The sequence below is a fragment of the Loxodonta africana genome, chromosome 1, assembly GCF_030014295.1.
Source record: "Loxodonta africana isolate mLoxAfr1 chromosome 1, mLoxAfr1.hap2, whole genome shotgun sequence".
In the NCBI taxonomy this organism is placed as follows: domain Eukaryota; kingdom Metazoa; phylum Chordata; class Mammalia; order Proboscidea; family Elephantidae; genus Loxodonta; species Loxodonta africana.
The window spans coordinates 11,941,671-11,967,236 of NC_087342.1; the positions used below are offsets into that span (position 1 = coordinate 11,941,671).

Here is a 25,566-nt window from a genome sequence, read left to right on the forward strand (position 1 = left end):
AATTGGGGGTATGGACATTTTCTTATTGAAAAACTTTGAAGACAACTTTTAAGGATGTTGATTGATTTTCACCTTTGGTGAAAAACAAAAATACATTCGGTGAGAGTTTTGCATAAGAAGTTGAGGTTAAATAAGATGTCCCTACAAATTGAACATACAGATTTCACTTCCTCAGATCTTCTCAGGTCGTCTTAACTCTCCGTCCAGGCAGGACTATGCTGTGACGGACTTACACCACCACTTAGTGGTTATGATGAACATTCACTAACCCAAAACCCAAACCCACCGCCGTCCGTGGAGAGTCGATTCCAACTCCTCGCAGCCCTAGGACAGAGTAGACCTGGCCCCATAGGGCTTCCAAGGCTGTAATCTTTACGGCGGAGCCGTGGTGACACAGTGGTTAAGATCTATGACTGTGAACCAAAAGGTTGGCCGTTGGAAACCCTAGTGGGCAGTTCTGCTCTGTCCTAGAGTGTCACTATGAGCCAGAATTGGCTCTATGACAACTGGAATCTTGATGGAAGCAGACTGCCACATCTTTCTCCTGCTCAGTGACTGGTGGATTTGAACTGCCAGCCTTTGGGTTAGCAGCTGAACACTTAACTACTGCACCACCGGGGCTCTTTCACTAACCCAACATCTCCAAAAATCTTCCAGAAAGAATGTGCACTCCAGCTCCTCTGGCTTTTCGTCAGCATAGTTAACTTCTCTCCGCTTTCTTTATGTTTACCTGCTTTATGGCCTTCACCAGCTAACCTTATTCTTCCAAATCCTGGGTAATTATCTCAGGAAAAATCTACCCCCCACTACCACAATTTCCCTCCTAGTTTTGGTTCCATATTAAAAAACAAAAAACCAACCAACCCTAGGCAACAAAATGTTTTTCAATTAAAAGAACAAATATAAAGACCAAAAACCCAAACCCACTGCTGCCGAGTCAATTCAGACTCATAGAGACCCCATAGGGCTTCCAAGGCTGTAATCTCCACAGAACAGACTTCCACATCTTTCTCCCACAGAGCCACTGGTGGTTTAGAACCGCCGACCTTTCAGTTAACAATCGCTTTAACCACTGCGCCACCAGGGCCTCTTAAATATAAAGACCAAAACCAAAAACCAAACCCGTTGCTGTTGAGTCAACCAGACCCTTTAAATTCCATATGCCGATTTCTTCCCTTCAGAATTTCCTCCCTCCGCCTCCCTCCTTTCTTCTCTTCCTTCTTTCCAATCTGTCTAAAAGTCACTGGCAAGCCTGAGCAGGGTGGTAATGGCAGCTCCATACAAAGACTGTCTTGGAGCCAGTGAGAGGGCCAGGCCATAGGTGGATGGAGTTGGAGTGGGGTGCCGAGGCAGCCTCTTGGTGGTAGGTGATGGTGGGCTAATTAAGGTAGGCATTGGAGCAGGGCAAGAAATGGAAGTGGGATGGAGGAACAGGATATTTATATAGTCTCAAAGTATCTTTGCAAAAACTACTTATTAATAATAAAGAAAAAACACAATTTTACACTAGAGGAACCTGGCAGACACCATCTTGATCAAGTGATTAACACACCACCAGGAACAGGACAAATTAATGTTACGTGCCACCTGACAGGATGTAATGATAACACAAAAATTTCTTCTGTGATATTCCTGCCAAAAATGCTTAATCTGGGTTTAACATGTGGAAAAATATTGGACAGTTTGGACAAAGTCAAATTGAGCGACGTTCTATGAAATGACGGCCCAGTATTCAAAATTTTCAAGGTCTTGAAAACCAAGAAAGATGGGTGTTCCAGACTTAATGAGACTAGAGAGAAGTGCTGCTGGGTTCAAGATATGATCTGGGATTCAAGTCTTTTGCTATAAAGGACATGATTGGAGCAATTAGCAAAATTTGAGTGTGGCTTCCCACTTGAGTGGGATTCTTTGTACTATTGTTGAAACTTTTAAAAAATGTATATATTTTGTTGTTGTTGAGAATATACACAGCAAAACATACACCGATTCAACAGTTTCTACATGTACCATTTAGTGACATTGATTACATTCTTGGAGCTGTGCAGCCATTCTCACCTCTTCTGAATTGTTCCTCCCTCATTAACATAAACTTACTGCCCCATAAGTTTCCTGTCGAATCTTTCAAGTTGCTGTTGTCTATTTGATCCCATACTAATAGATCTTGAAAGAGCACAATGCTCAAAGTAGACATTCTTAACTAGTTAAGCTATCATTTGATTTTAAGAAGACTTCAGGGTATATTTTGGTTTAAAGTTTAAAGGTTACCTCAGGACAATAGTTTCAAGGGGTCATCCAGCTTCCACAGTTCGAGAAGGTCTGGAATCCATGAGAATTTGAAATTCTGCTCTGCATTTCTCCCTCTTTTGATCAGGATTCCTCTGTAGAATCTTTGATCAAAATGTTCAGTAGTGGTAGCTGGGCACCATCGATTTCTTCTGGTCTCATGGCAAAGGATTGTTGAAACTTTTAAGTTTGAAATTGTTTCAAAATAAAATTATAAAACCATAAAATAAAATACTGTTTCAATTTTGTTGCATTACTTACATTTCAATGGCATTGTCTTCTATCTAACATAGTAAATGGTCAGCTACTTTATGTTTTTGTGAGCTGGTTTTTGAATCTAACCATTATTTAAAACATTTACTTTTTACAAATTTGTTTTAATTACACAATACAGGAATGCATATTTGTAATCAAACCAAATAATAAAACATTTAGACAAAATAAAGTGAAATTTTCCCTTGGTCACCTCCTACCCTTATCTACAGTCAGTTATTAGTTTGATGTGTTTCCTTCTAAACATTATTCTTGCTGCAACTTGCATAGTCATTCACTGTCTTAGAGATCTTTGTCAGTACTTGTAATTCTTTTTAATTCATTTATACAATTCCATGCGTCAATAAAGATAATCTGTTTAAACCATTCTCCTAGTGGTAAGCATTCAAATACTTTCCAATCTCTTGATGGTACAAACAAGACTGCAGTGAACTTTGTTGCATGTGCCTTTTGGGTATATACGTACCAGTGTTTCTCTAGGAAAGATATTAAGTGGAAATGCTGAGCCAAAGCTTTTAAAAAGATGCTATTTAAATAGTCATTCATCTATGAGCCCAAGAGACAGAAAGGGCCACATGAACCAGAGACTTACATCATCCTGAGATCAGAAGAACTAGATGGTGCCCAGCCACAACCGATGACTGCCCTGACAGGGAGCACAACAGAGAACCCCTGAGGGAGCAGGAGATCAGTGGGATGCAGACCCCAAATTCTCATAATAAGACCAGACTTAATGGTCTGACTGAGACTAGAGGAATCCCGGTGGTCATGGTCCCCAAACCTTCTGTTGGCCCAGGACAGGAACCATCCCCGAAGACAACTCATCAGACATGGAAGGGACTGGACAATGGGTAGGAGAGAGATGCTGATGAAGAGTGAGCTACTTGTATCAGGTGGACACTTGAGACTGTGTTGGCATCTCCTGTCTGGAGGGGAGATGGGAGGGTAGAGAGGGTTAGAAACTGGCAAAATTGTCATGAAAGGAGAAACTGGAAGGAGAAAGCGGGCTGACTCATTAGGGGGAAAGTAAGTGGGAGGATGTAGTAATGTGTATATAAGCTTATATGTGACAGACTGACTTGATTTTTGTAAACGTTCACTTAAAGCTCAATAAAAATTATTAAAAAAAAAAAGTCATTCAAACCTTTCAAATAGATGCTATTTCAACAGCCAATTAAACTGACTATTCTTCCATCAGAGCCCTGGTGGCGTAGCGGTTAAGAGTTTGGCTGCTAATCAAAAGGTCAGCAGTTCTAATCCACCAGTCACTCCCTGGAAACCCTATGGGGCAGTTTGGGTTGCTAGGAGTTGGAGTCAACTCAATGGCAATGGGTTTTATGGGTTTATTCTTCCATCAGCGTAGAATTACTGTTTCCCTAACCCTTGCCTGTTCTCAATATTTATTTTTTACTTTTCACAATCTGAAAGGTGAAAATGACATCTTATTATTTTAATTGGAATTTCCCCAATTACTAGTGAAATTGAACATCCCCTTCTACATGTTAAATCAGACACATTTCCTCTTCTGTGACTCGTTTATAACTTTTGGCTGTTTTTCTGAAGAGCTGTTATGTGGCACCTTGTAGAAGCAGGCTGGGTCTCCATCTAACACTTGCTTCGGATGTGGAGACTGATGACACCACACGCACACTAAGAGGCTATGAAAAGGTTTATTACTCATATAATGAGGCTTTCTGCAGAGAGCAGGGTGGGTCCCAAGATGGTCTAAAAATGCCCTGAGAGAGAAGGGAAAGAGACTGGCTTGGAATTTTTATTGTGGTTAGGGGGTAGAGCTGGGGGTGAAAGTTCTCTCATGTGGGAAGGGGCTTGCATGGTTTGAACCTCCTGCCAATGTCAAAGCAAGGGGCACCAGGCTTTCTTATCAGCATCTCCAGATCCGAGGCAGAAGAGGACGGGGTTTGGCTTTAAAGTTGTCAACAGTCAAACATCAAAAAATGGAGTCTGAATCTTTATTACAGGTTATTTGTCTAAGAGCTAGGGCTGCTAACCAAAAGGTCAGCAGTTCAAATCCACCAGCTGCTCCTTGGAAACCCTATGGGGCAGGTCAACTCTGTCCTATAGGGTTGCTCTGAGTGAGAATCGACTCAGTCGCAATGGGTTTGGTTTTGGTTTCTGAAAATTAATTAGCTTGTTTATTTTCTATACTTACTTTTCCGTATTTTTGAATCCTCTTCCTAAAGGTCATTCAGATATTCTGTCCCTCTTCCTTCCTGAAAGATGGCTTCTGGGCACAGAGGAAAGCTTACATGACCTCAGGGCATAGGGAGAGGAGTCTTGTGCTGCCTTGGAGTCGTCTACCTTGAGAACCTTTCACTGATAGGTGCTGAAGTACAATTGGTGAGAGGTAGTTTGCTCTCTTGTTTTGGACAGAGCCCTGTGGTCCTCACTTGCTAACTCTCCTCACCTTGGCTGTGAATCCCTTTTGGATTCTCTATCTTACCCTGGCCCCTAGTTAGATTGTTCATCCTGCAGCTTCTGTAGCATGTCCAGTCCCCCCTCCCACCCCCAGCTGTTGCTTAGCCTCAGTGGCCCTACGGTAAACCCACTGGCTCTTAGCTACTTACTACATCTACATTTCCTACAGGGCTGGGGGAGCTTCTGGATACATACCTTCCATGCCACACGGTGTTAGGTGTCCTTGAGTCGGTTCCGACTCATTGTGACTGTGTGTACAACAGAATGAAATACTACCTGGTCCCACACCATCCTCACAATCGTTGCTTTGTTTGAGCTCACTGTTGCAGCCACTGGGTCAATCCATTTCATTGAGGGTCTTCCTCTTTTTCGATAACCCTCCTCTTTACTAAGCACGATATCATTCTCCAAGGACTGGTCTATCCTGATAACATGTCCAAAGTACGTGAGATGAAGTCTTGCTATCCTCGCTTCTAAGGAACATTCTGGTTGTACTTCTTCCAAGACAGATTGGTTCATACTTCTGGCAGTCTATGGATATTCAGTATATTCAATAGTCTTCGCCAACACCATAATTCAAATGCATCAATTTTTCTTCAGTCTTTCTTATTCATTGTCCAGCTTTCACATGCCCATGAGGCAACTGAAAACACTATGGCTTGGGTCAGGTGCACCAAAGTCCTCAAAGTGACATCTTTGCTTTTTAACACTTTAAAGAGGTCTTTTGAAGCAGATTTACCCAATGCATCATTTGATTTCTTGACTGCTGTTTCCATGGGCGTTGATTGTGGATCCAAGTAAAATGAAATCCTTGACAAATATTTTCTCTATCATGATGTTGGCTATTGGTCCAGTTGTGAGGATTTTTGTTTTATGTTGAGGTGTAATCCAAACTGAAGGCTGTAGTCTTTGACCTTCATCAGCAAGTGCTTCCATGCCACATAGGAGCTGAAAGTGACTCAGGAGAATAACCTAGGTCCACTCTCCACTTAACCTCTATTTTCATTCTTCTGCTGCATTCTTCCCAGAGTTCCAGATAGAGAAAAGGACTACTTTGCCTTCCTTCTCAAACTAATATTCACCATCACGTTTCTGGTTCCCTGTTGTAAATATTTTAGTTGTGTTTTATCCTTGAGAGTTCACTGCCTAGGTTGTTATCTGGCTGATGGTGTCTTGTGTCCTAGATTCAGGTTGTTGTCTGATGTCGTTGGTTCTCTAACCAAAGGACTCCCTTTAATAATTATTGTAAGTTTGTTTTGGTGTTTATGTATTCCCTTAATTTCTGTTTATCTGGAAATGTCCTAATTTCACTATCATATTTGAACGAGAGCTTTGCAGGATATATTATTCTTGGTTGGTAATATTTTTCTTTCAAAGTTTTATATATGTTATCCCATTGCCTTCTTGCCTGCATGATTTCTGCCAAGTAACCAGAGCTTAGTCTTATTGTTTCCCCTTTGTATACGCTTTTTTGTTTTTCTCTAGCTGCTCTCAGAATTCTTTGTCTTTGGTTTTAGTGAGTGTGATTATGATATGTCTTGGTGTTTTTCTTTTGGGGTCTATCCTATATGAGGTTCTTCGAGCTTCTTGGATGGTCAGCTTTTCATCTTTCATGATACTAATATGGGAAGTTTTCTGTCAGCAAATCTTCAAACATCCTGTGTTTGCTTGTTTTCCCCCCTGTTCTGGAACTCTGATCACAAGCAAATTTTTGCTTTTGATTGTATCGCACATCCTTCTCAGGGTTTGTTCATTGTTTTCTCTGATTTTTCCTTAAACAAAATGGTATCCAAGGATTTGTCTTCAATTTTGCTGATCCTGTCTTCCACTGTTTTAAATTTGCTCCTAAAACCTTCTATTGCACTGTCCATTTCTGACAGCCTGTTTATCTTTTGGATTTCTAATGGCTGTTTTTGTATGATTTCTAGTTGCTTGGCATTTTGTTCCTGTGGCTGCAACAATGGGCTCGGGCATAACAACGGTTGTGAGGATGGCGCAGGACGGGCAATGTTTTGTTCTGTTGTGCATAGGGTTGCTATGAGTCAGAACCGACACAAAAGCATCTAACATTATTTTCCTGAATTCTTTAACTGCTTTCTCTGTTTTCCTGGGTTTTGTACTTTTTTTCCCTTATTTTTCTCTGCATTTTCCTTCATCTCTTGGAAAGCCCTGAATATTAGAGTTTTGAATTCCCTATCAGGTAGTTCCAGTGCCTTTTCTTCTACTGGAAGGTCACCTGGTGTTTTACTTTGGTCATTTTCTGGAGCCATCCTGTCCTGTTTTTTTAATATGTTTTGATACTGTCTGCTGTCTTCGGGAAATTCAGGAATTACTTTCTTTGCTTATTGATTGTAGATTTGTCCTTTTTTGAAAAATTGTGTTATGTCTAGGCAGGCAGGCACGGCACGCTTTGCTGCTTGTTCATCTGTGGGTGCTTCTCACGACCTTGTCCAGGTGGGCAGGGCCAGTCGCCCCACTATGGTGCAACAGGGCAGGTCTAGTGGGGGGATGTATGGGGATGGGTCATTTGCAGACTGTACTTGGGCCCATGGGATGCAGTTAGGGGCAGCACAGGGCAGGGTCCAGTAGTCTGCACTGGTAATGCTTAGGGGCATGGCGCTTGGTGCACGGTGCATTTGGGCAGGAGGGATGGGAGAGAATGTGATGTGTGGAGATAAGTGGGTGAGAGAAAGGAGAGAAACAGAAGCAAAAAAAGAAAAATGGTGGCTCAGCCCGTCAAGAAGAGGTGTGGATCGTGCACAGGGCTAGGTGGGCAGGAGAAAGGAAAGGAAGGATGGGAGAGAGAGAGAAGAACCCGGAAAAAAATGAAGGAGCCAGTGGGTGCAGCACAGGACCGTGGAGGCTGTGTGCTGGTGGCTCTAGCTGAGTGGTGTGGCTTGGCCTGTGAAAAAAGGCAGGGGATAGCACATGGGGCTAGGTGGGCGGGAGAAGGGAAGGGAGAAAGAAGAAACCAGAAAAAAAAAAATTGCACTGAAGGAGCCTTCTAATGGGGGTGCACAGACCCATGGAGGCTGTGTGCTGGTAGCTCTCTACCCAAGTGGTGTGGCACAGCCTGTGAAGAAGGGGCAGGGATGGCACACTTGGCTGGATGGTCAAGAGAAAGAAAAGGAAGGGAGAGAGGAGAAACTGAAAAAATAAAAAAAGGTGCCGAGGGAGCTTGTCGGTGGGGTGGTGCGGACCCAGGGAGGCCATATGCTGGTGTCTTTCTAGCTGAGTGGTGTGGCACAGCCCATCAAGAAGGGACGGGGACAGCACATGGGGCTAGGTGGCTGGGAAAAAGGAAAGGGAGAGGCAGAAGAAACTGGGAAAAAAAAAAAGGCACTGAGGGAGCCTGTAGGTGGGGTGACATGGACCCACGGAGGCTGTGTGACAGTGGCTCTAGCTGAAATTTGAATTGTGTTGTTGGGAGAATAACATTATTTAAATAAACTGGGTAACTGGAATTCGTGCACATCTGAAGCATGCAAAATGAGGACTGCTTGTTTTAATTCCAGCTGATAGATAGGTTAAAAAGGATGAGAAAATGCATGTGGCTCCACACGCAGGGCCACAGCTGCAGAGTGAGGTGGAGACGGCCTGTGTGCTGGCCTCGGGTTAGGAGAACACTCACAGGAGAATACACGAGCTTTCTCTTGTGCTGGATGTCAAACCCCCAGAATAATGACAGCACTACAGCGTTTCTCTCTGAGAAGCACGAGAAAAGGGAATATGGGAAAAGCTCAGGAAATGATTCTTCTGCCCACCAAAAGAAACCGAACAAAAAGCTATGTGCTGCATGTCTCGTGCACTAATACTCAACTACTGACAGTGTGTTACACTTTATTGATAAAGAAAGTCTCTTCTTTATTCTGATCAATAAACAAAAAGTTCTTCTGATAACTGTTTATGAATATAATACATACTTTCCACATGCTCTGCAGAATAAGTAAACAGGGGGCTTAGGTTTCTGATACTCTTAGACCAAATACAAGTAAAATAAAGAAAAAAATGGAACTGTTGATGTAAAGTTTCTCAGAAATTCATTTTATTTCAACAGCAAAAAGGTCAGTTCCCCACCTCTGACCGAGATCACCAAGTACAATTTTTTCAGTGTGGGTATACTCATCAGGCCACAAACAGCAGAGGCGCACTAAGGACTGGTGAGGGGCGCTTTCTTTCTCTGGCAGTATTACATTAAACTGCAGTCAAATCACCTGATCTCACAGAACAGGACACCTCTTGAAGAGGTGGAGCTTATTTTATATAATGCATTAAGTGTTCCAAAGACATTCACTGTGCGAACTGGGGAGGGAAAAAGCAGCAGCAGCAACAGCGTTTCATGAACACTCATTCGGAGACTCCGTTCACACCAAATCTTACCATTTCATAGAATTTACAATTTATTAGCCAATGCTATTTAAAAACACTACTTTGGTAGTCTTAAACTGACATTGGAGAAGGACCACACTAGCCGGCCCTAGTGGCATTAGTGAAGTCAAACCCTTACTGTCTATGGGTCCTGTTGAGGTCTACACTTCAGGTGTCTGAATCCTGGTCAAGAGGTAGATGAGGGCCTGAAAAATGCCCCTGGGCTAGCAGCTTCATTTTCTTCATGCTCAACTCAGACAGATGAGGACCCAAAATGATAAGTGCATATTTCAAGTATGTGTTCGGAATCTGTTTAAAGCCACAGTGAACTATAAAAGGCAATTTCATAGATACTCTTTCAGAGTGAGTATAACTATTAAATTTGGTATTTCACCTCCAAAAAAGAAGCGTTTTTACACTACAGAGAGTGGACCCTGATACATATTTTGAAATTATCACTTATTAACGTAGTAAATCCATCAAGCCTTGGTGGTTCCTGTTTTCACGAAGTACGTTAAAGGGCAATCTCTATTCTTGCCATTTGACTACCTACCAGCTTCCCCAGGAAGCCTTATTCAAGGGCATGATTACACATCGAAGTCCTTCAGTGCTCCCCAGCTGGCACCTATTTTCACTTTAACTTTCAGTTTCACAGAAAGTTTTATGGCATTTTCCATTTCAGACTTGACAATCTGAGCTACCTACAAAATAATAACAATATGGTTAACAAACTCTCTGTCCAAACAAAGAAGAACGCTCCCCAGCCCACCCACTAGGAAGGTGATAACCCCAACAGGAGCACCTAATGGTGCTTAAAACCGGAAGAGAACCAGGCATCTTAAACTCTGGCCTTTATTGACGGGCAGGCATGTCTTACAGTTTTAGCTAGAATGCTCGGAGCTCTGAAACTTAGGTCAAGGTTCCAAATTCCCATCTGATTTCTCCCAAGCAAAAGCATCTCTGGCATCAGGGATTTCTTTAGTTTAAGAATGAGCATGGAACTGAGCACTACTTAGCTCCTCTCCAACTGTAAAGACTCAATATTCATACGGCCATCCTGGGGGTAGGGGAGGGTTCTAGTAGCCTCATGCGCAGGATAAAAAGCTGTTTGTCTGACTTACAGTGTCTTAGCTGCCTACGGAATGGACACACACAGCAGAAATACCTGAACAACGTCCTCTTCGGCCACTTCATATAAGAGTTCATCATGGAGCTGAAGGATGAAGAAGCCTCCTCGGACTGGGCAGAACATCCCCGGCAGTCTTCCCCTTGGTAACAAGCCTGCCCCACAGAAAAAGCACCAAAGCTGATCAGCGTGCCACTGTGCCACGGGAGAAGTTTTTAGAAATTCTGAGAAACTCTGGGACATTTTAATTAAGAGATTAAAATGCATAATAACAATAACACAAAATAACTACTAATTGGCTGCCACCTAGCCCACCCATCAGGTAAACTCAAATCCCCATCAACTTCCTCCCTGAAAGGAGTCAGTAAAAGGAGTATAAAAAAAATTCTGCTCCAACCTCCAGCCTCACTTATTTCTCAAAACCCATCAACGCCCCATCTTCTCCCGTGACGCAGTCCCCCTGCCCCTGTTTCTGAGTGATAGCCCCACTGTAGGGTGGGGCCTGATTCTGGGTCCAGGAAAGTGAGCTGGCACTGTCATTGGGCATGTTTTACACGGGGGACACTTGCTGTTGTTTTACAGACAGATGTGTCACTTTGGTAGAACTGGTGCTTCCCCAGCTGGGCCATTCACTCTAGACAATTCTAAACCTAGGGTCCGAGATACGGACGCCGAAGAGCGAATCCCTTGAAGTTATATGTAAGAGTCTAGTTTTTTTTTTTTTTATGCGTATACACTTTCTTTGGAAATGATCCATGCCTTTCAGTAGTTCCTCAACAGAATCACTATAATGCTCTTAATTTCTGTTTCCTAACTAGCTGGGCCTCATGGGACAGATCATGGTCCTCTGAGCACTAAGATAAAGTTCAACATGAATGTCTTTTGAGTGACTGCCTTCCCTTGTCTGCCCCCATCTGCCATCTAATTTTCCTACTTATCCTTCAGACCCAGTACAGGTACTATCTCTTGTAATATCTGGTGCTTCCCTCAGAGAGAATTCTTTTCACTGTCACTGCATGAAGCCCAAGTTTGCTCAGAGGTGGCTGGCTGGCTCTCACAAGGTAAGAGAACAAAGACAGCTGAGGCCGGGGCAAGCTGTGTCCATACAGGGCTGCAAAGGTTGTATGTCCATTTACCAGTTTGGCTGAAATCTGCCCCATTGGGTCCCACTTAGCTCACCTCATTGACTATCTAGCTTTTCTGCTGATTATCACACCTTTGGCCTATTGATTCCCTTGGAGACCTAGCTTCTGGGCCAGAATGCCTTGACACTCCTGTTCCTTGTGTGGTCTGTTTCCTGAGGCTCAGCTCTTTTTAGCCCCACCGACCTACCGCCTACCTGTAACCCAGCATGGACCAAGGAGTCATCCTCAATGACCTATCCACATTGCCTTCAACTCACTCTTAAGGTTGTTACCTACTATCTATGTCCTCATTTTGACACTGCATCACTCTGCTCTGAAGATTTATGTAAATATTTCACAGTCAGGTATCTTATTTTCCCTTAGTAGATTTTAAATTTAAACATTGGTTGATAGTTTTTACTTCTAAATCCCCCAAAATACACAGCAAGGTGTTATTCCCCAAATAAGTTTGATCATACATACTCTCTTTCTAGATATAATTATATAAGTATACGTGTGAATAAGCCCATATATAACCCCACACACAAAATGTTGAACAAGTGGCTTCTAATACTTTTTTTCAGGATTGAAGAGAATATAATTAACGATCCCTGTTTGGCGGACAAACAGGCTTTTGAATCTACGCACTTTTGTGTATGAGTGGACATCTTTATATCTACGTAACTAGCTGTATTATTCTCTAAACTGCACATATAGCTCTTCTGGAAATAGCAAACCTCAAAATCTACCTCTTCTGCCCCGTCTTCAGCAGTTTATTCTTCCCCTTTATGCCTCAAACCTTCTTAGCTCTTCCCTGGAAAACTTTAAACATGGCTGCAGCCAGGGTTTGACAACAATCTCAGTGACAGTGAAATAGTATTTAAAGAGGAAGTTTGGGCAGTTGACGGGCAGGGAAGAAGGGAAATGTCTGTGCACTTGTTAGGAGAAGAAATGATCTATCCAAGCAATAAGGAGAGAATGTAGGAAGAAGAATTTTGAAAGTAATAACAGAAAAAAGAGGCAATATGGGCAAAAAAACGTATGTGACAAGGAGGTCAACTCAGACTATATTCCCTAACTTCAGAGAACACTGGATCACGGATAGAAAAATCAACATGTTTCTTAAAGTGTAGTCTGAGGACCATAGACAGTCCCTGAGACCCCTTCATCTGCAAGGTCAAAACCAGTCTCATAATAACACTAAGTGGTTATTTTCCCGTTTTACTCTCATTCTCTTGGAAGTGTACACTAGCGTGACCAACAGTGTCAAGTTTAGCACTAAAATTCCCACATCCTGAGAAATTTCCCAGTCCCCAGCAAATGAGACAGTTATCACCCTAGATTGTACGAAGGGTTTTCCAGAAGGTATAGGGTGTATAATATCATAAGAAAATGAATGAAGAAACATAAAAGAATTCGGCTGTCTTCTCTTAAGCCAGCCATTAAAGAAATTCGCAAAAATGAAAAACAAAGCCACTCTTACTACTAACTTTCTTTTGTTTTGGAAAAATTGTTTTCGTAAAAATGTGTTATTCATGTTAACATACGATGGATTTATTATAATAAATAGCTAAGTTCTCTAGGTTTTAATTTCTAATATATTTAATATTAGTAGATATAACTCACATGAACAGAAGCTCATTATTATTAAGCATGGGACCCTTAATAATTTTAAAGAGTGTAAAGACATCATGAAACCAAAACTTTTGAGAATGCTACATTAGAGAAATAAAATATAAAATACTTCCTCTTACAGTCTGAGACCAGAAGAACTAGATGGTGCCCAGATACCACCAATGACAATGACAATGACAATGACAGGGGACACAACAGAGAGTCCCAGACGGAGCAGGAGAAAGCTGTGGGGCAGAACTCAAATTCATGTAAAAAAAGCAGACTCAATGGTCTGACAGAGACTGGAGGAACCCCCGAAACTACGGCCCTCAGGTGCTCTGTTAACCAAGAACTGACACCATTCTTGAAGCCTACTCTTCAGACAAAGATTAGATAGGATGATAAAACAAAAAATAATACATGTGAGGAGTGTGATTCTTAGTTCAATCAGATACACTTTTTAAAAAGAAAAAAAATGTGATCGAGCCGAATTTATCCCAAAAATGTGAAGTGTACTTAATAGAAAATGTATGAATTTAATTCAACACATAATTGATGAGCAGAGAAAAACAAAAGGTCACCTCTGCAGACACAGAAAAAGCATTTGATAAAATTATACACTGATTCATGACAAAAAAATGTTAGCCAACTAGGGGAGCTTGCTTAACCTGGACAAACACTTTTTACCGGGAAATATCACAAGGATTCTGCATAAAGTCAGGAATAATACAAGGATGCCTGCGAACATTGCTTCTATTCAATATTTACTGGAGTCTCTTGCCAATGCAAGAAAACATTAAATAAACATTGGAAAGAAAGAAATAAAATTGTTCTTATTTGCAGACAAAGATTTTGAACACAGAAAATCCTAGAAACTACTCACAATCTATTAGAACTATTGAGTTCAACAGTGTTGCTAGAGGCAAGATCAATACACAAATTCAACATTTATATTCACCAATAATAGTCTAGTAATAATAAGAAAACGTAATAAAAATCCCATCCACATGAGTAGCAATAAAATCTAAGGTACCTAAAAATAAATCAAATAAAGGAGACAAAAATAGAGCTATGAAGGTTTATAGAAGAAAAGAAGATCTAATAAACTGAACACATCCCATGTTTAATAAGGTAGTACTCAATTTAAAAATATACTTCCTCTTTTCTTTTCCGATACAATTAGTTTCACCATGTTAGAGTGGGGGCCTCATTTATGAACAAACCTCTTCTGTCACTTCGGAGCATTCCTTCCCGATGACCGTGGGATTTGAAGGTTAAGTGGAAGGTCTCCAGTTGCTTCTGAATGTTAACGGTGGCTGTTTTGACAATATCAGCCGCTGATCCTTGGACTGTTGTGTTGATAGCCTGACGCTCAGCCTATGATAAACAATAGCAAAGGTATTCCATGAGGGACACGACTCACTGTTGTCACTTTAAACAGCTGTCACTGTTTTTAAAGAGTGACTGAATTTCAGAGTTCTACTAACTGTATTCCTTTGTGTATGGACTGTATTATTGTTCCTACTACTTGCTGCCTTTCTCTGTGGAATCTCATAGCCTCACCCATTGCCATGTGATCTGAAATGTTGTTCCTTGTGAAAGGATGGCCTTGACTTGTTTTGGCCAATGAAATGTGAGTAAAACTGACATACAGCACATCTAAGAAATTTTCAGAGCTATCCAACATTGCCGCAAAAGAAGGGATCCCAGACGGGGGCTCTTCCTTGATTCTGAAATCCATAATAAAGATAATATGTAAGAGAGCCACAGTGAACCCAGAGTCAAACGGTAAAATGAGCAAGAAATAAAGCTTCTTATCATATGTCACTGAAATTCCGGGGTTGTTTTGACTGTGACAGAAGCAAGCAAAAATAGAAACTTCACTCTCATGATATTGATATTTTTTGATTTTCCTCCAAATTAAGAAAGGTTGGGCAGTCTTTACTTTGTGTCCCCGTCTTCGCTTTGTGTCCCATGAAGCAAAGGCCATTGGTTATCAGGACGTTTTCGTCTATACAGAGATTATGTTGTTTTCTGGTAATGGAAGATTAGGCCATTAGGACCAACCCTCCGCTGACAACAAGTGGAAAAGCTGGACAGTATATAAAAATACCTCTTTGAATGAATTAGACAGCTAAAAGGAAGTGAAGAATTGTAGAACCTAGACATCTAGGAGAAGTAGGAGAGGAGAAAAAGGAAGCCACAGGAGGTGATCCTGACACTGAGGCTGCCATTTCTCTCATCTCAAAGGGAATCAACAGATTCCTGAAGAGGCAGCTGAGAGGCAAAGAAGCTGAGCAGAGTCTCTGATAGTCTTGAGAGGCTTGGGGAACAAATATTTGGGTTCAGGGGCCAAAAAGTAGAGGGAGGCCTATTAAACTATCAGGTTGTGGCCCAAAAATCAATACCCTAGGAAAAAAGATAAAACCGGACATTAGATTCATCCTAATAGCCTTGCTTCAAATCATTTCTATTCCTGAAGTTGGATCAAAGTGATCCTATTTGTTGGTCATTCTAGTCTCTTGCCAAAAGCATTTAAATGTAAATCTTCTCTGAATAAAAGTAACATCATCATATAGGCTTCAGATTATTTCCACAATCTTTCATATTCAATGTTTGACACTCAATAAAAATAACCAGGACAACAAGGAGTTGAGACAATATAACTGTCTTTGGAGAAAGCTAAGAAAAACAAAAGTTAGAACAAACTACAGGGATATAAAATGCAAGATTTATCAGGCTCCGGGCTATAATCAATCTTATTAGACTATAAAATAATTATGCTTAATATATTAAGGAAAAAAAAAAGACAAAATTGAGTATTTCAGCAGGGAATCAAATACCATAAAATAGCAAAATGGAAACTCTAGAACTGAAAAATAAAAATAGCCAAATTTAAAAGCCTAGTGGTTAGTTTTAACAGCAAAGTAAAGAGTAAATCAGCAAACTAGAAGGTAACTTAGAATACTCAGAATAAAGCATAATAACATGGAAAATACAGACTAGAGAATATAAAACATAAGGGATATGAAAAAACAAGTTTAGTAAATTTATAGCCTGAGTCCCAAAAAGAGAAAGCAATAATTTTTTTTTTTAATATGTACGAATTTTCCCAAATTGACAAAAGATATCAAGTAGAGATTCAAGAAGTCTTAATACCCCCAAGAAAAACTAATTAAGAGATGGGGCCAAGATGGCAGAACAGTCAGACGCTTCCTGTGGTCCCTCTTATAACAAAGACCTGAAAAAAAAAACAAATGAATTGATCCTATGTGACAGTCTAGGAGCCCTGAACATCAAAGACAAAGTTGAGGAGTTGGACTGAGTGGCAGGGGGAGGGGGAGACAGTTCAGAAGCAGCGAAGAAGTGCCAGACCTGAGCAAGCTCGCACTCTGCAGGATGGAATGGCTGGCACACACGGGCTGAGGCAAGCAGTAGCGCTCAGGATGGGTTTTACCATATCAGAAGAAACCAGGCAGCAGAGAGTCCACACAAGCCTCTGGTGCCAGGGGGAGGCAGTGCTACAGCTGCAAAAATTAGGTGCAAGAGTCTAACCTACTGCGCAGGAACAAAATAACCTTTCCCTCCTCTGGGAATCTCTCTCTCCCCTTCACCCGCCACCTCCCCACTCTGCTCACATCCTGGTCTGGCTTCAGTGATTGCCATGGCCCCTTGGCCAGGACTGGGAGCCACTGCACATCCTGAGCCATTCTCCTGACTTTGAGAGGAAACAAATTAACAAATACATAACAAAAAGTTAAAAATAATCAGCCAGTTCCTCTAAGCTGGAACCTCAGGGCAGGCACAGCCCCTTTGCCTAGGCACAGGCATAAGGGGTCCATGGACTTCGAATGCCTTTCACCCCTGCCTAGACTTGTGTGAGCGCATTTCAACAGCATAGGCCTGCATTAGCACAGTACAACAGGCTATATACCTGAAGCCTATTTTCAACTGCACCAGCTAAGGGGGAGTGGCAGATTCATGACACTTGACACTGCCCTGCCCATTAAACAGAATCCTTATCTACTCACATCAGGGACCTGAGGACTGGCGGTTCCACCTACTCCACCCAGCCACCCATTACAGGGTCTGAGAATAAGTGGTGCCTCCCAGTCCTTACAGCCAACAGCACTGGGTGCTCAGAGTCCAGATGCAAAACCCACCCACCTACTCACTCTAGGGAACAGGGACATGCCTTCCACCCAGACACTCAGGGACAGCCATCAGCCCACTACCTTGCTCAGCACATAACCCCCTTCTGCAACCAGGTACGTGTGCCTGTTCCAATCACCCCTAAATAGCCCTGCCCGTCTAGGACAGTAGGAGAGACCCTGCACCACACACTCAGTGACCAACGACCTGGACACCTGAGCTGAATCCACACAAGAAAAGTAAATGGACTCCTGGGCTCACACATCTAGTAGCAGCTCTAACCACCTGGTGAGATGTGAGAGGTTCAAAGATGCAAATAATCAAAGTAGCTCACACGACCAGTCTTATGGGCATATCAAAACAAAACAAGAATCTAGGACACAGTAAGCAAACATATAATAAATAAATATAATAACTTATTGATGGCTCAGAGACGACAGTCAATACCAAATCACATAAAGAGGTAGACAATGATGGCTCCAGCAAGCGACCAAAACAAAGAACCAGGAAACCCAGACTCCACTAACCCAGACCTTAAACCATTCCCAAAGCCTACTCTTCAGACAAAGATTCGACTGGACTATAAAACATAAAATAATACTTGTGAAGAGTGTGTTTTTAGTTCATGCTGACACACAAGACTAAATGGGCAGCTCTTGTCCAGAGGCTGGATGAGGAGGCAGAAAGGGACAGGAGCTGACTGAATGGACATGGAAACCCGGACTGGAAAGTGGGAGTGGGCTGTCACATTATAGGGATTTCGACTAATGTCCCATCATAGTATGTGTATAAATTTTTGTATGAGAAATTAACTTGAGCTGTAAACTTTCACCTAAAGCACAATTTAACAAAAAGACCAATTAAACATACACACACCTAGGCGCACAGAAAATCTGTGGAAACCAGACAGAAAGGAAAATACTATATTGAAAGCAACTAGAGAAAAAGGGCGAAAGGGCAAAAGAGCAACAATTAGACCCGAGGTCAGCAAACTACAGCCTGCAGGCCAAACCCTGCCGGCGTCCGGTTTCTATAAATAAAGTTTTATTGGCAAACAACCGCACTCCCACGTGCACTTATTTCTGTGGCTGCTTTCGTACATCAGCAGAGCGGACTAGTTGTGACAATGACCCAATAGCCAACGAGCAGAGATTATTTAGCTCCTGGCCTCTTACAAAGAAGTGTGCTGAATCTTGAATTAGGCTAATAGCTGACTTCTCAATTGAAATAATATAAACCAGAGGTCAATGGACTAAGGTCTTCAAAAATGCTGAAGGAAAATAACTGGTAACCTAGAATTCTAGAATAAATAACCTTGAAGAAAAAAGGTAAAACAAACATATTCAGGGGAAAAAAAAAAAAAAACTGCATAGTGATCACCGGCAGCAGCACTGCAACGCAGAAAATCTCAAGGGTGCACTTCAGAGAGAAGGAAAACACTACTAGACGGAAGGTCAGGAATACAGAAAGGAATGATGAGAAATGAAGATGGTATCTAAGGCACCCGCTGGGAAAAAGAGGGTAATACAGAGATGGTGAGAGAAATAAGAGGCAAATAGTAAGGAGGTAGACATAAACGCAAACATATCAGTAATAACCTCATGTGTGAACAGACTAAATGAAAGACAGAAGATTTTCAGACTGAAGGGAAAACAAACCCAACTGTTTGCAGCTTACATATACCACATATAAAGTCGTAGAAAGTAAAATGATGTAAAGAGATACACCACATAAACACAAATTAATAACAAAGTATATTTTAAAAGGCATTATTGGACATACAGAAGGAGCTGCTTCTTAATGATAAAAGGTCAAAAGATGTAACAGTTATAAATTTGTATACCCATGAAGGAGCCCAGGTGGCACAGTGGTTAAGAGCTCAGCTGCCAACCAAAAGACTGGCAGTTCAAATCCACCAGCTGCTCCTTGGAAACCCTATGGAGCAGTTCTACTCTGTCCTGTAGGGTTGCTATCAGTTGGAATTGACTCGATAGCAATGGGTTTGGTTGGTTTTGGTTTATACCCATGAAAGGGGGCGCACTGCTCAAGGGACCCTGTGCTTCTGTTAAGGATGATGGAAATTTTTGCAAACAAAGAGTGATAATGGTTGAACAACATGATAAATATAATTACTGTCACAGAATTAGACAAGTAAAAAATGGGGAAATGGCAAATGTTTTGTTACATACACATTTACCACAACAAAAAAATTGTATACCCATAATAACTCAGCCTCAAAGCACAACAACCAAAATTTGATACAATTGTGAGGAGGAACAAACTGACCACCACAGTAAGAGACTTTTTAAAACACTTCTCTCAACAGGTGACAGAAATAGCCAAATAAAATAAAGTAAGGGTAAAGAATATTAAAACAACATAATTAACAAACTAACGTAATTGTGTATCAAACAATATCAAACAACTGCAGAACTGCCATTCTAGTAGATCTTGAGACTACCACATCACTTCCATTGTTTTAAATCAGCAACCTTAAAAAAAAAAAAAGTCCTAAAACCAAACCAGTGACTATCAAGTCAATTCCTACTCACGATGACCCCACGTGCCGGAGTATAACTGCACCTCACAGGGTTTCAGTGGCTACGATCTTTCGGAAGCAGGTCACCATGCCTTTCTTCCGAGGTGCCTCCGGGTGAATTTGAACAGCCAGCCTTTAGTAGTGGAGTGCTTAACTGTGTGTGCCACCCAAGGACTCCAGTCTGATACAAGATCTATTAAAAACCTAAAGCAAAGTTCTACTTATTGGTAAAATGTTTAAAACTTTCCCTCTGAGACCTGAGAGGCCGCAACGATGCTCACTATCACTACTTCTAGTCCACATCGTACTAGCGGTCTCAGCCAGGAGTCAAGGAAAAGGAAAAAAAGGAATAAGGTTTGAAAGGGCTATTATAAAACTGTATTTTTTCAGATTACAACTGTCTAGAGAGTCTATCCAAAAGCTTCTACAGATAAATTATTGGTAAGTGATTTTTGCAAGGTTTCTAGACAAAAGAATAACAATAAAAGCAATTGTATTTCTATGTACCAGCAGCAAACAGAAAATATAAAAAAAAAAAATCCTATTTATAGTAGCATCAAAACTTTTCAAATTCCTAGTATTGTAGATTGAATTATATCCCTCCCAAAATGCACATTTAAGTTCCAGCCCCTGTACCTGTGAATGTGATCCTGTTTGGAAAGACAGTTCTTTTTGCTATGTTGATGAAATCATACCAGAGTAGGGTGGGTCCTAAACCTAATTATTTCTGAGTTATAAAAGAGCAAAATACAGAGACACGTAGGGTGAACAGACCATATAGAGACAGACACACACAGTAGATACATCTCTAAGCCCTAGAACTCCAAGGACGCTGGCTACTAGGAGCTGAAATCGACAAAGAAAAACCTCCCTCTAGAGCTACATCATGGATTTGAACTTTCTACCTCCCGAACTGTGAGAAAACAAATTTCTGTTCTTTAAAGATACCCATTTGTGGTATTTTTTGTTACAATACCACTAGGTAACTGAGACACCTAGAATCAAAACTCCAAGCAGGATTTTATGTTTGTGTGGAAATTGACAGACTGATTCTGTAATTTATATGGAAATGCAAAGAACAAAGAATAGCCAAATATTCTTTAAAAAAGAAAAAGAAAACACAGAACACTTACTGTACCATATATCAAGAATTCTGACAAAGCTCCATAAACTAAGACAGTGTGATGCTGTCTAAAGGATGGGCAAATACAACAGATGAGAATCCAATGTCCAGAAATAGACACACCCTATTTGGAAGCTTGATTTGTGGCAAAGGTAGCACTGCAGAGCAGAGGGGGAGACAGTCTTCTCAATAGGTAGTTTGGGACAACTGTATATCTAGTTGACTGAAAAAAAAAAAAAAAGACACTTGACCCAACTCACGTAACATAAATTCAATTCTTGGTTGATTGTAGATGTAAATGTAAAAGGCAAAACCAAAAAACTTCTAGAGAATATCTTCTTGATGCTGGGGAGAAGGCTTTCTTAAACAGATCAAGGAAAGCATCAGGATGATAGAAAAGACTGACGAATTCATGCAAAGGCCTCACATCAGGAATACATAAAGAACTCCCATAAATCAGTAAGCAAATGACAGATAACTCAATTAAAAAAAAAACATAGAAGACTTAAACAAGCCTTGATAAAAGACGTCCAAATGCTCAATAAACATTTTTTTTTAACAGGAGCTGAGTATCACTAGTCAGCAGGGAAACGCAAACATACCGTTCAGAATGGCTAAAAATAAAATGACCGATGACATGCAGTAATGGCAAAGATATGGATACATACGGATAGCTGGTGGGAATGTAAAGCGAGATAACCACTTTGTAAAGCCGTTAGGCAGTACGTACTTAAGGTAAAAATATGCTTACTCTATGGCTCAGCAATTCCACTCTTAGGTAGAGAAAATGGGTGCACATATTCACCAAAAGACATATAACAGAATGCCCATAGCAGCTTTCGGAGCCCTGATGGCACAGTGGTTAGGAGCTCAGCTGTTAACCAAAAGGTCAGCAGTTCAAATCCACCTGCTGCTCCTTGGAAATCCTATGGGGCAGTTCTACTCTGGCCTATAGGGTCTCTATGAATCAGAATCGACTCAATGGCAATGGGTTTGGTTTTGGTTTTTATAGCAGCTTTATTAATAATAGCCAAAAACTGGAAATAACCAAAATGCCTGTCAACAGTAGAATGGATAAATAGTGGTGTGCTTCTACAACGGAATACTATTCAGCAAAATGAACTCTAGCTACACACAGTACTGATGAATCTCACAGAGCTAAGGATGAATGAAAAAGCTTGACACAAGAGTCCATATGGCATGAGTGCATTAAAGTTCATACGAAGTTAACCTATTGTTTTCTGTGTGTGTGTAGGCGGAATAGTACTGACTCAGACTCAGCATGAAGAAGCCTTCCGTGGTGCTGGAAAAGTTCTCTATCAGCATCTTGATGGTGGTTGTATAGGTATATACAAATGTAAAAATTCAAGCTTTACACTTAAGATTTGTGCCCTTTACCGCACATATGCTATTTCTCAAAAAACAAAAAAATTAAGAACAAAGTTAATAACCTCTCCTTGTCTAAAATTACTAATGAGACAGTATAGAATATTTTCCACACACATAATCAATAACAGCCTCCTACAAATCAATAAGAAGGCAGACAACCTAATCGAAAACTGAACAAGTTGAAAAGGTTGCTTTTCTAAGAAAAAAAAATAGCTAGATGACTAATAAACATTTGTAAAGTTGCTCTATCTCATTAGTATTTATGAAATGCAAATTAGAACTTCAAGATACTTCTCTACTCTCACCAGAACAGCTAAAATTATATTGACTGACAATAGCAAGTGTTGACAAGGATGCAACAAGAATTTGCATACACTTCTGATGGGAAGAAAAATTGCTACAACAACCAAGAAAAACAATTTGGCGGAAGACAATCATATCCTATGTCTCAGCAATTCTATGATGAGGTCTTTATCAAACATAAATGCAAGCACATGTACACCAAGAACCTTCTATGAAAAATGTTCATATCAACATATCCATAGTATCTCCGAACTGGAAAACTAAATGCCCACCACCATCACCACCACCAACAAGATAGATAGAGTACCATACAGCAAGAAAACACACACTCTCCATCTACGTGTAATAACACCAAGGACTCTAGCCTACGTAATTTTGACTGAAAGAAGCTAAACACAAAAGAATACATAATGTGTGATTTATACAGCGCTCAAAAGTACACAGCACAAAGCTATGGAGCTCCCAGTTACGGCAGTAGCTGTTTCTAGGACCCCGTGAGTGGAGACTTGAGGAGGCGGGAGCTCCCAGTTACGGCAGTAGCTGTTTCTAGGACCCCGTGAGTGGAGACTCGAGGAGGCTCCAGGGTGCTGACAATATTCTGTTTCTGGACTTGGTGGTGGTTGCACAGGTGCAGCTCTGATAATTCACTGAAATGTACATTTGTTTTCTGCACTTTCTCTCTGTGTGTTTTTCAATAAAACATAAGTTTAAACAAAAAGTAAAACCAAATGAAACAAAGCCAAAAAATAAATCTGGCTGTTTACTCCAAATTCAGAGGGTAGGAATTTTTTTTCTCTCAGTAACAACATAACAAATTAGGTAGAACTTTGATTCTTAAGGATTTTGCATGGAAAAGTATTAGTCTCACATCTTTAGGTATAAAAATATTAGTTTTCACAAAATTATATGGTGTATTAGCATTGGTAACTCTATATTCCATTTTTCATCATGCAAATCCCAAGAAACATAATCAACTCCTGATAAATTAAGTCCCAGTTCCTCGGGCTGCATTAAAAGCCTTCCACTAGCTGGCCCCATCTGGCTGGTCCAAAACTATCTACCACTCAACTACTGATCTCCATTCCTACCAGGTGGGCTTCTAAACACTCCTCGCTCAAACTGTTACCCACTTGTGATTGTCTTTTCTCATTCTTAACAATCTAAACTTTAAATCACCTTCAAGAGTCTGTTCAAGTCTGATCTCCTCCCTGAAGCCTAAGTAATTGAGCATACAAGCCGCGGAGTCGATTCCAACTCGTAGCAGCCCTGCAGGACAGAGCAGAACCGCCCCACAGGGCTTCCGGGGCTGTAAACTTCACAGAAGCAGACTGCCACCTCTTTCTCCCATGGAGTGGCTGGCGGGTTCGAACCACTGACTTTTCAGTTAGAAGCTGAGCACTTAACCACGGTGGCACCAGGGCTCCTTAATGAGTATAAACCCAGTGCCGCTGAGTCAATTCTGACTCGTAGCGACCCTGTAGGATGGAGTAGAACTGCCCCGTAGAGGTTCCTTATATGATGTTATTTTTTATTTATTTTTATAAATATCCTGAAGACGTGTTTTTCCTAGTGCATCAACTATACTATAGTTCTCTTAGAGATCTGATAAAAGCCTGATAAACATCTGCATGTAGACATAGGAGAGGCTACAGAGTGAAGGAGTAATAAAAAGCCAACTAATCCTCCGTGGTACCTTAGAGCATCAGTGCTCTGAAAGCTTCTTGTTTCCAGACAGAAGTTTAAAGGTCTTGGGTCTGAGTATTTCCATTATATACCATGTGTACTGGGCACTGACATGCAGAGTTGTGGGGGGAAGGGAGAGAATACAACCAGTTAAAACAGGAATATTTGGACTGTAACAGAAACTTGGATGCTCAGAAACACAAAATACTTGCATGAATCTCAGTGATTTCAGAAATGACTTTAATCACAATTTTAAGTAAATACCATCAATAAATCTCTAAAATGATGCTGAAAATAGCCCTGTTTAATATTTTCGGTATCCTAATAACCACTGATGAGATAGTGCTTTTAAAATAAGAATAAAAGTAGAATGAGTAGAAAAAAATCACGATTTAGTCATTTGCTAATTAATCTCTGAGTATATGAGTATATGAGCAAATAAGGACATGGTATCTGAAACAAAAAATAATTAGCAAATGTAAGAATGAAATTATTTACAACTTGTCTACAACAAAGCTAATAAATATCTGGCTTACTGAAATAGAACTTCTTTAATTGAAGTATTATTAAGTAAACTTATGTTAGAATGTGTGGCTAATTGCCTCTGAGAACAACTGCCTCCTTTGCTATAAGATCAGAAGAACTAGATGGTACCCAGCTACCATTACTGAACATTTTGATCAAAGATCTATAGTAGAATTCTGACCAAAAGGGGAAAAGCGTAGAACAGAATTTCAAATTCTCATGGACTGAAGACTTTCTGGAGCCATGGAGGCTGGATGAACTCCAGAAACATTGCCCTGAGATGATCTTTAAACCTTAAACCAAAAAATATTCCCTGAAGTCTTCTTAAACCCAAACAACAGTTCAGCTTAACCAGTTAAAAAAAAGGTCTGCTTTAAGCATTGTTCTTTTAAGGACTATCTATATAGGATCAAAGTGAAAACAGGAAATCAAAAGATTGGACATCAATCTTAGGGGAGAATGGTTAATGAGGGAGAAACAGAAAAGGAAGATAAGAATGGTTGTACAACTAGAAGAATGGAAAAAAGTGTCACTAAATAGTACTCATAGAAACTGTTAAATTGGTGTATGTTTTTCTGTGTACATCCTCAACAACAAAATGAAATTTAGAAAAATAAATAAATAAACC

The 25,566-nt window shown here is 40.7% G+C and overlaps 1 protein-coding gene across 7 annotated transcripts in view; it reads right to left on the bottom strand.

Moving 5' to 3' along the window:
• Nucleotides 1-8,659: 8,659 nt before the first annotated feature.
• The window catches only part of POLQ (DNA polymerase theta), a 115,633-nt gene continuing 98,726 nt past the window's right edge, over nucleotides 8,660-25,566 (bottom strand). For 3 of the 7 annotated variants that reach the window (XM_064286700.1, XM_064286823.1, XM_064286885.1), the window contains 3 exons: nucleotides 14,448-14,601; nucleotides 10,526-10,641; nucleotides 8,692-10,061 (listed from right to left, as the gene is read on the bottom strand). In XM_064286700.1, coding sequence (XP_064142770.1) covers nucleotides 9,948-10,061; nucleotides 10,526-10,641; nucleotides 14,448-14,601 — 384 coding nt within the window. In that variant the 3' untranslated portion in view covers nucleotides 8,692-9,947. Of the gene's footprint in view, nucleotides 10,062-10,525; nucleotides 10,642-14,447; nucleotides 14,602-25,566 lie in introns of all 7 variants that reach the window. The other 4 variants (XM_064287082.1, XM_064286733.1, XM_064286774.1 and 1 more) reach the window with 4 other exon arrangements.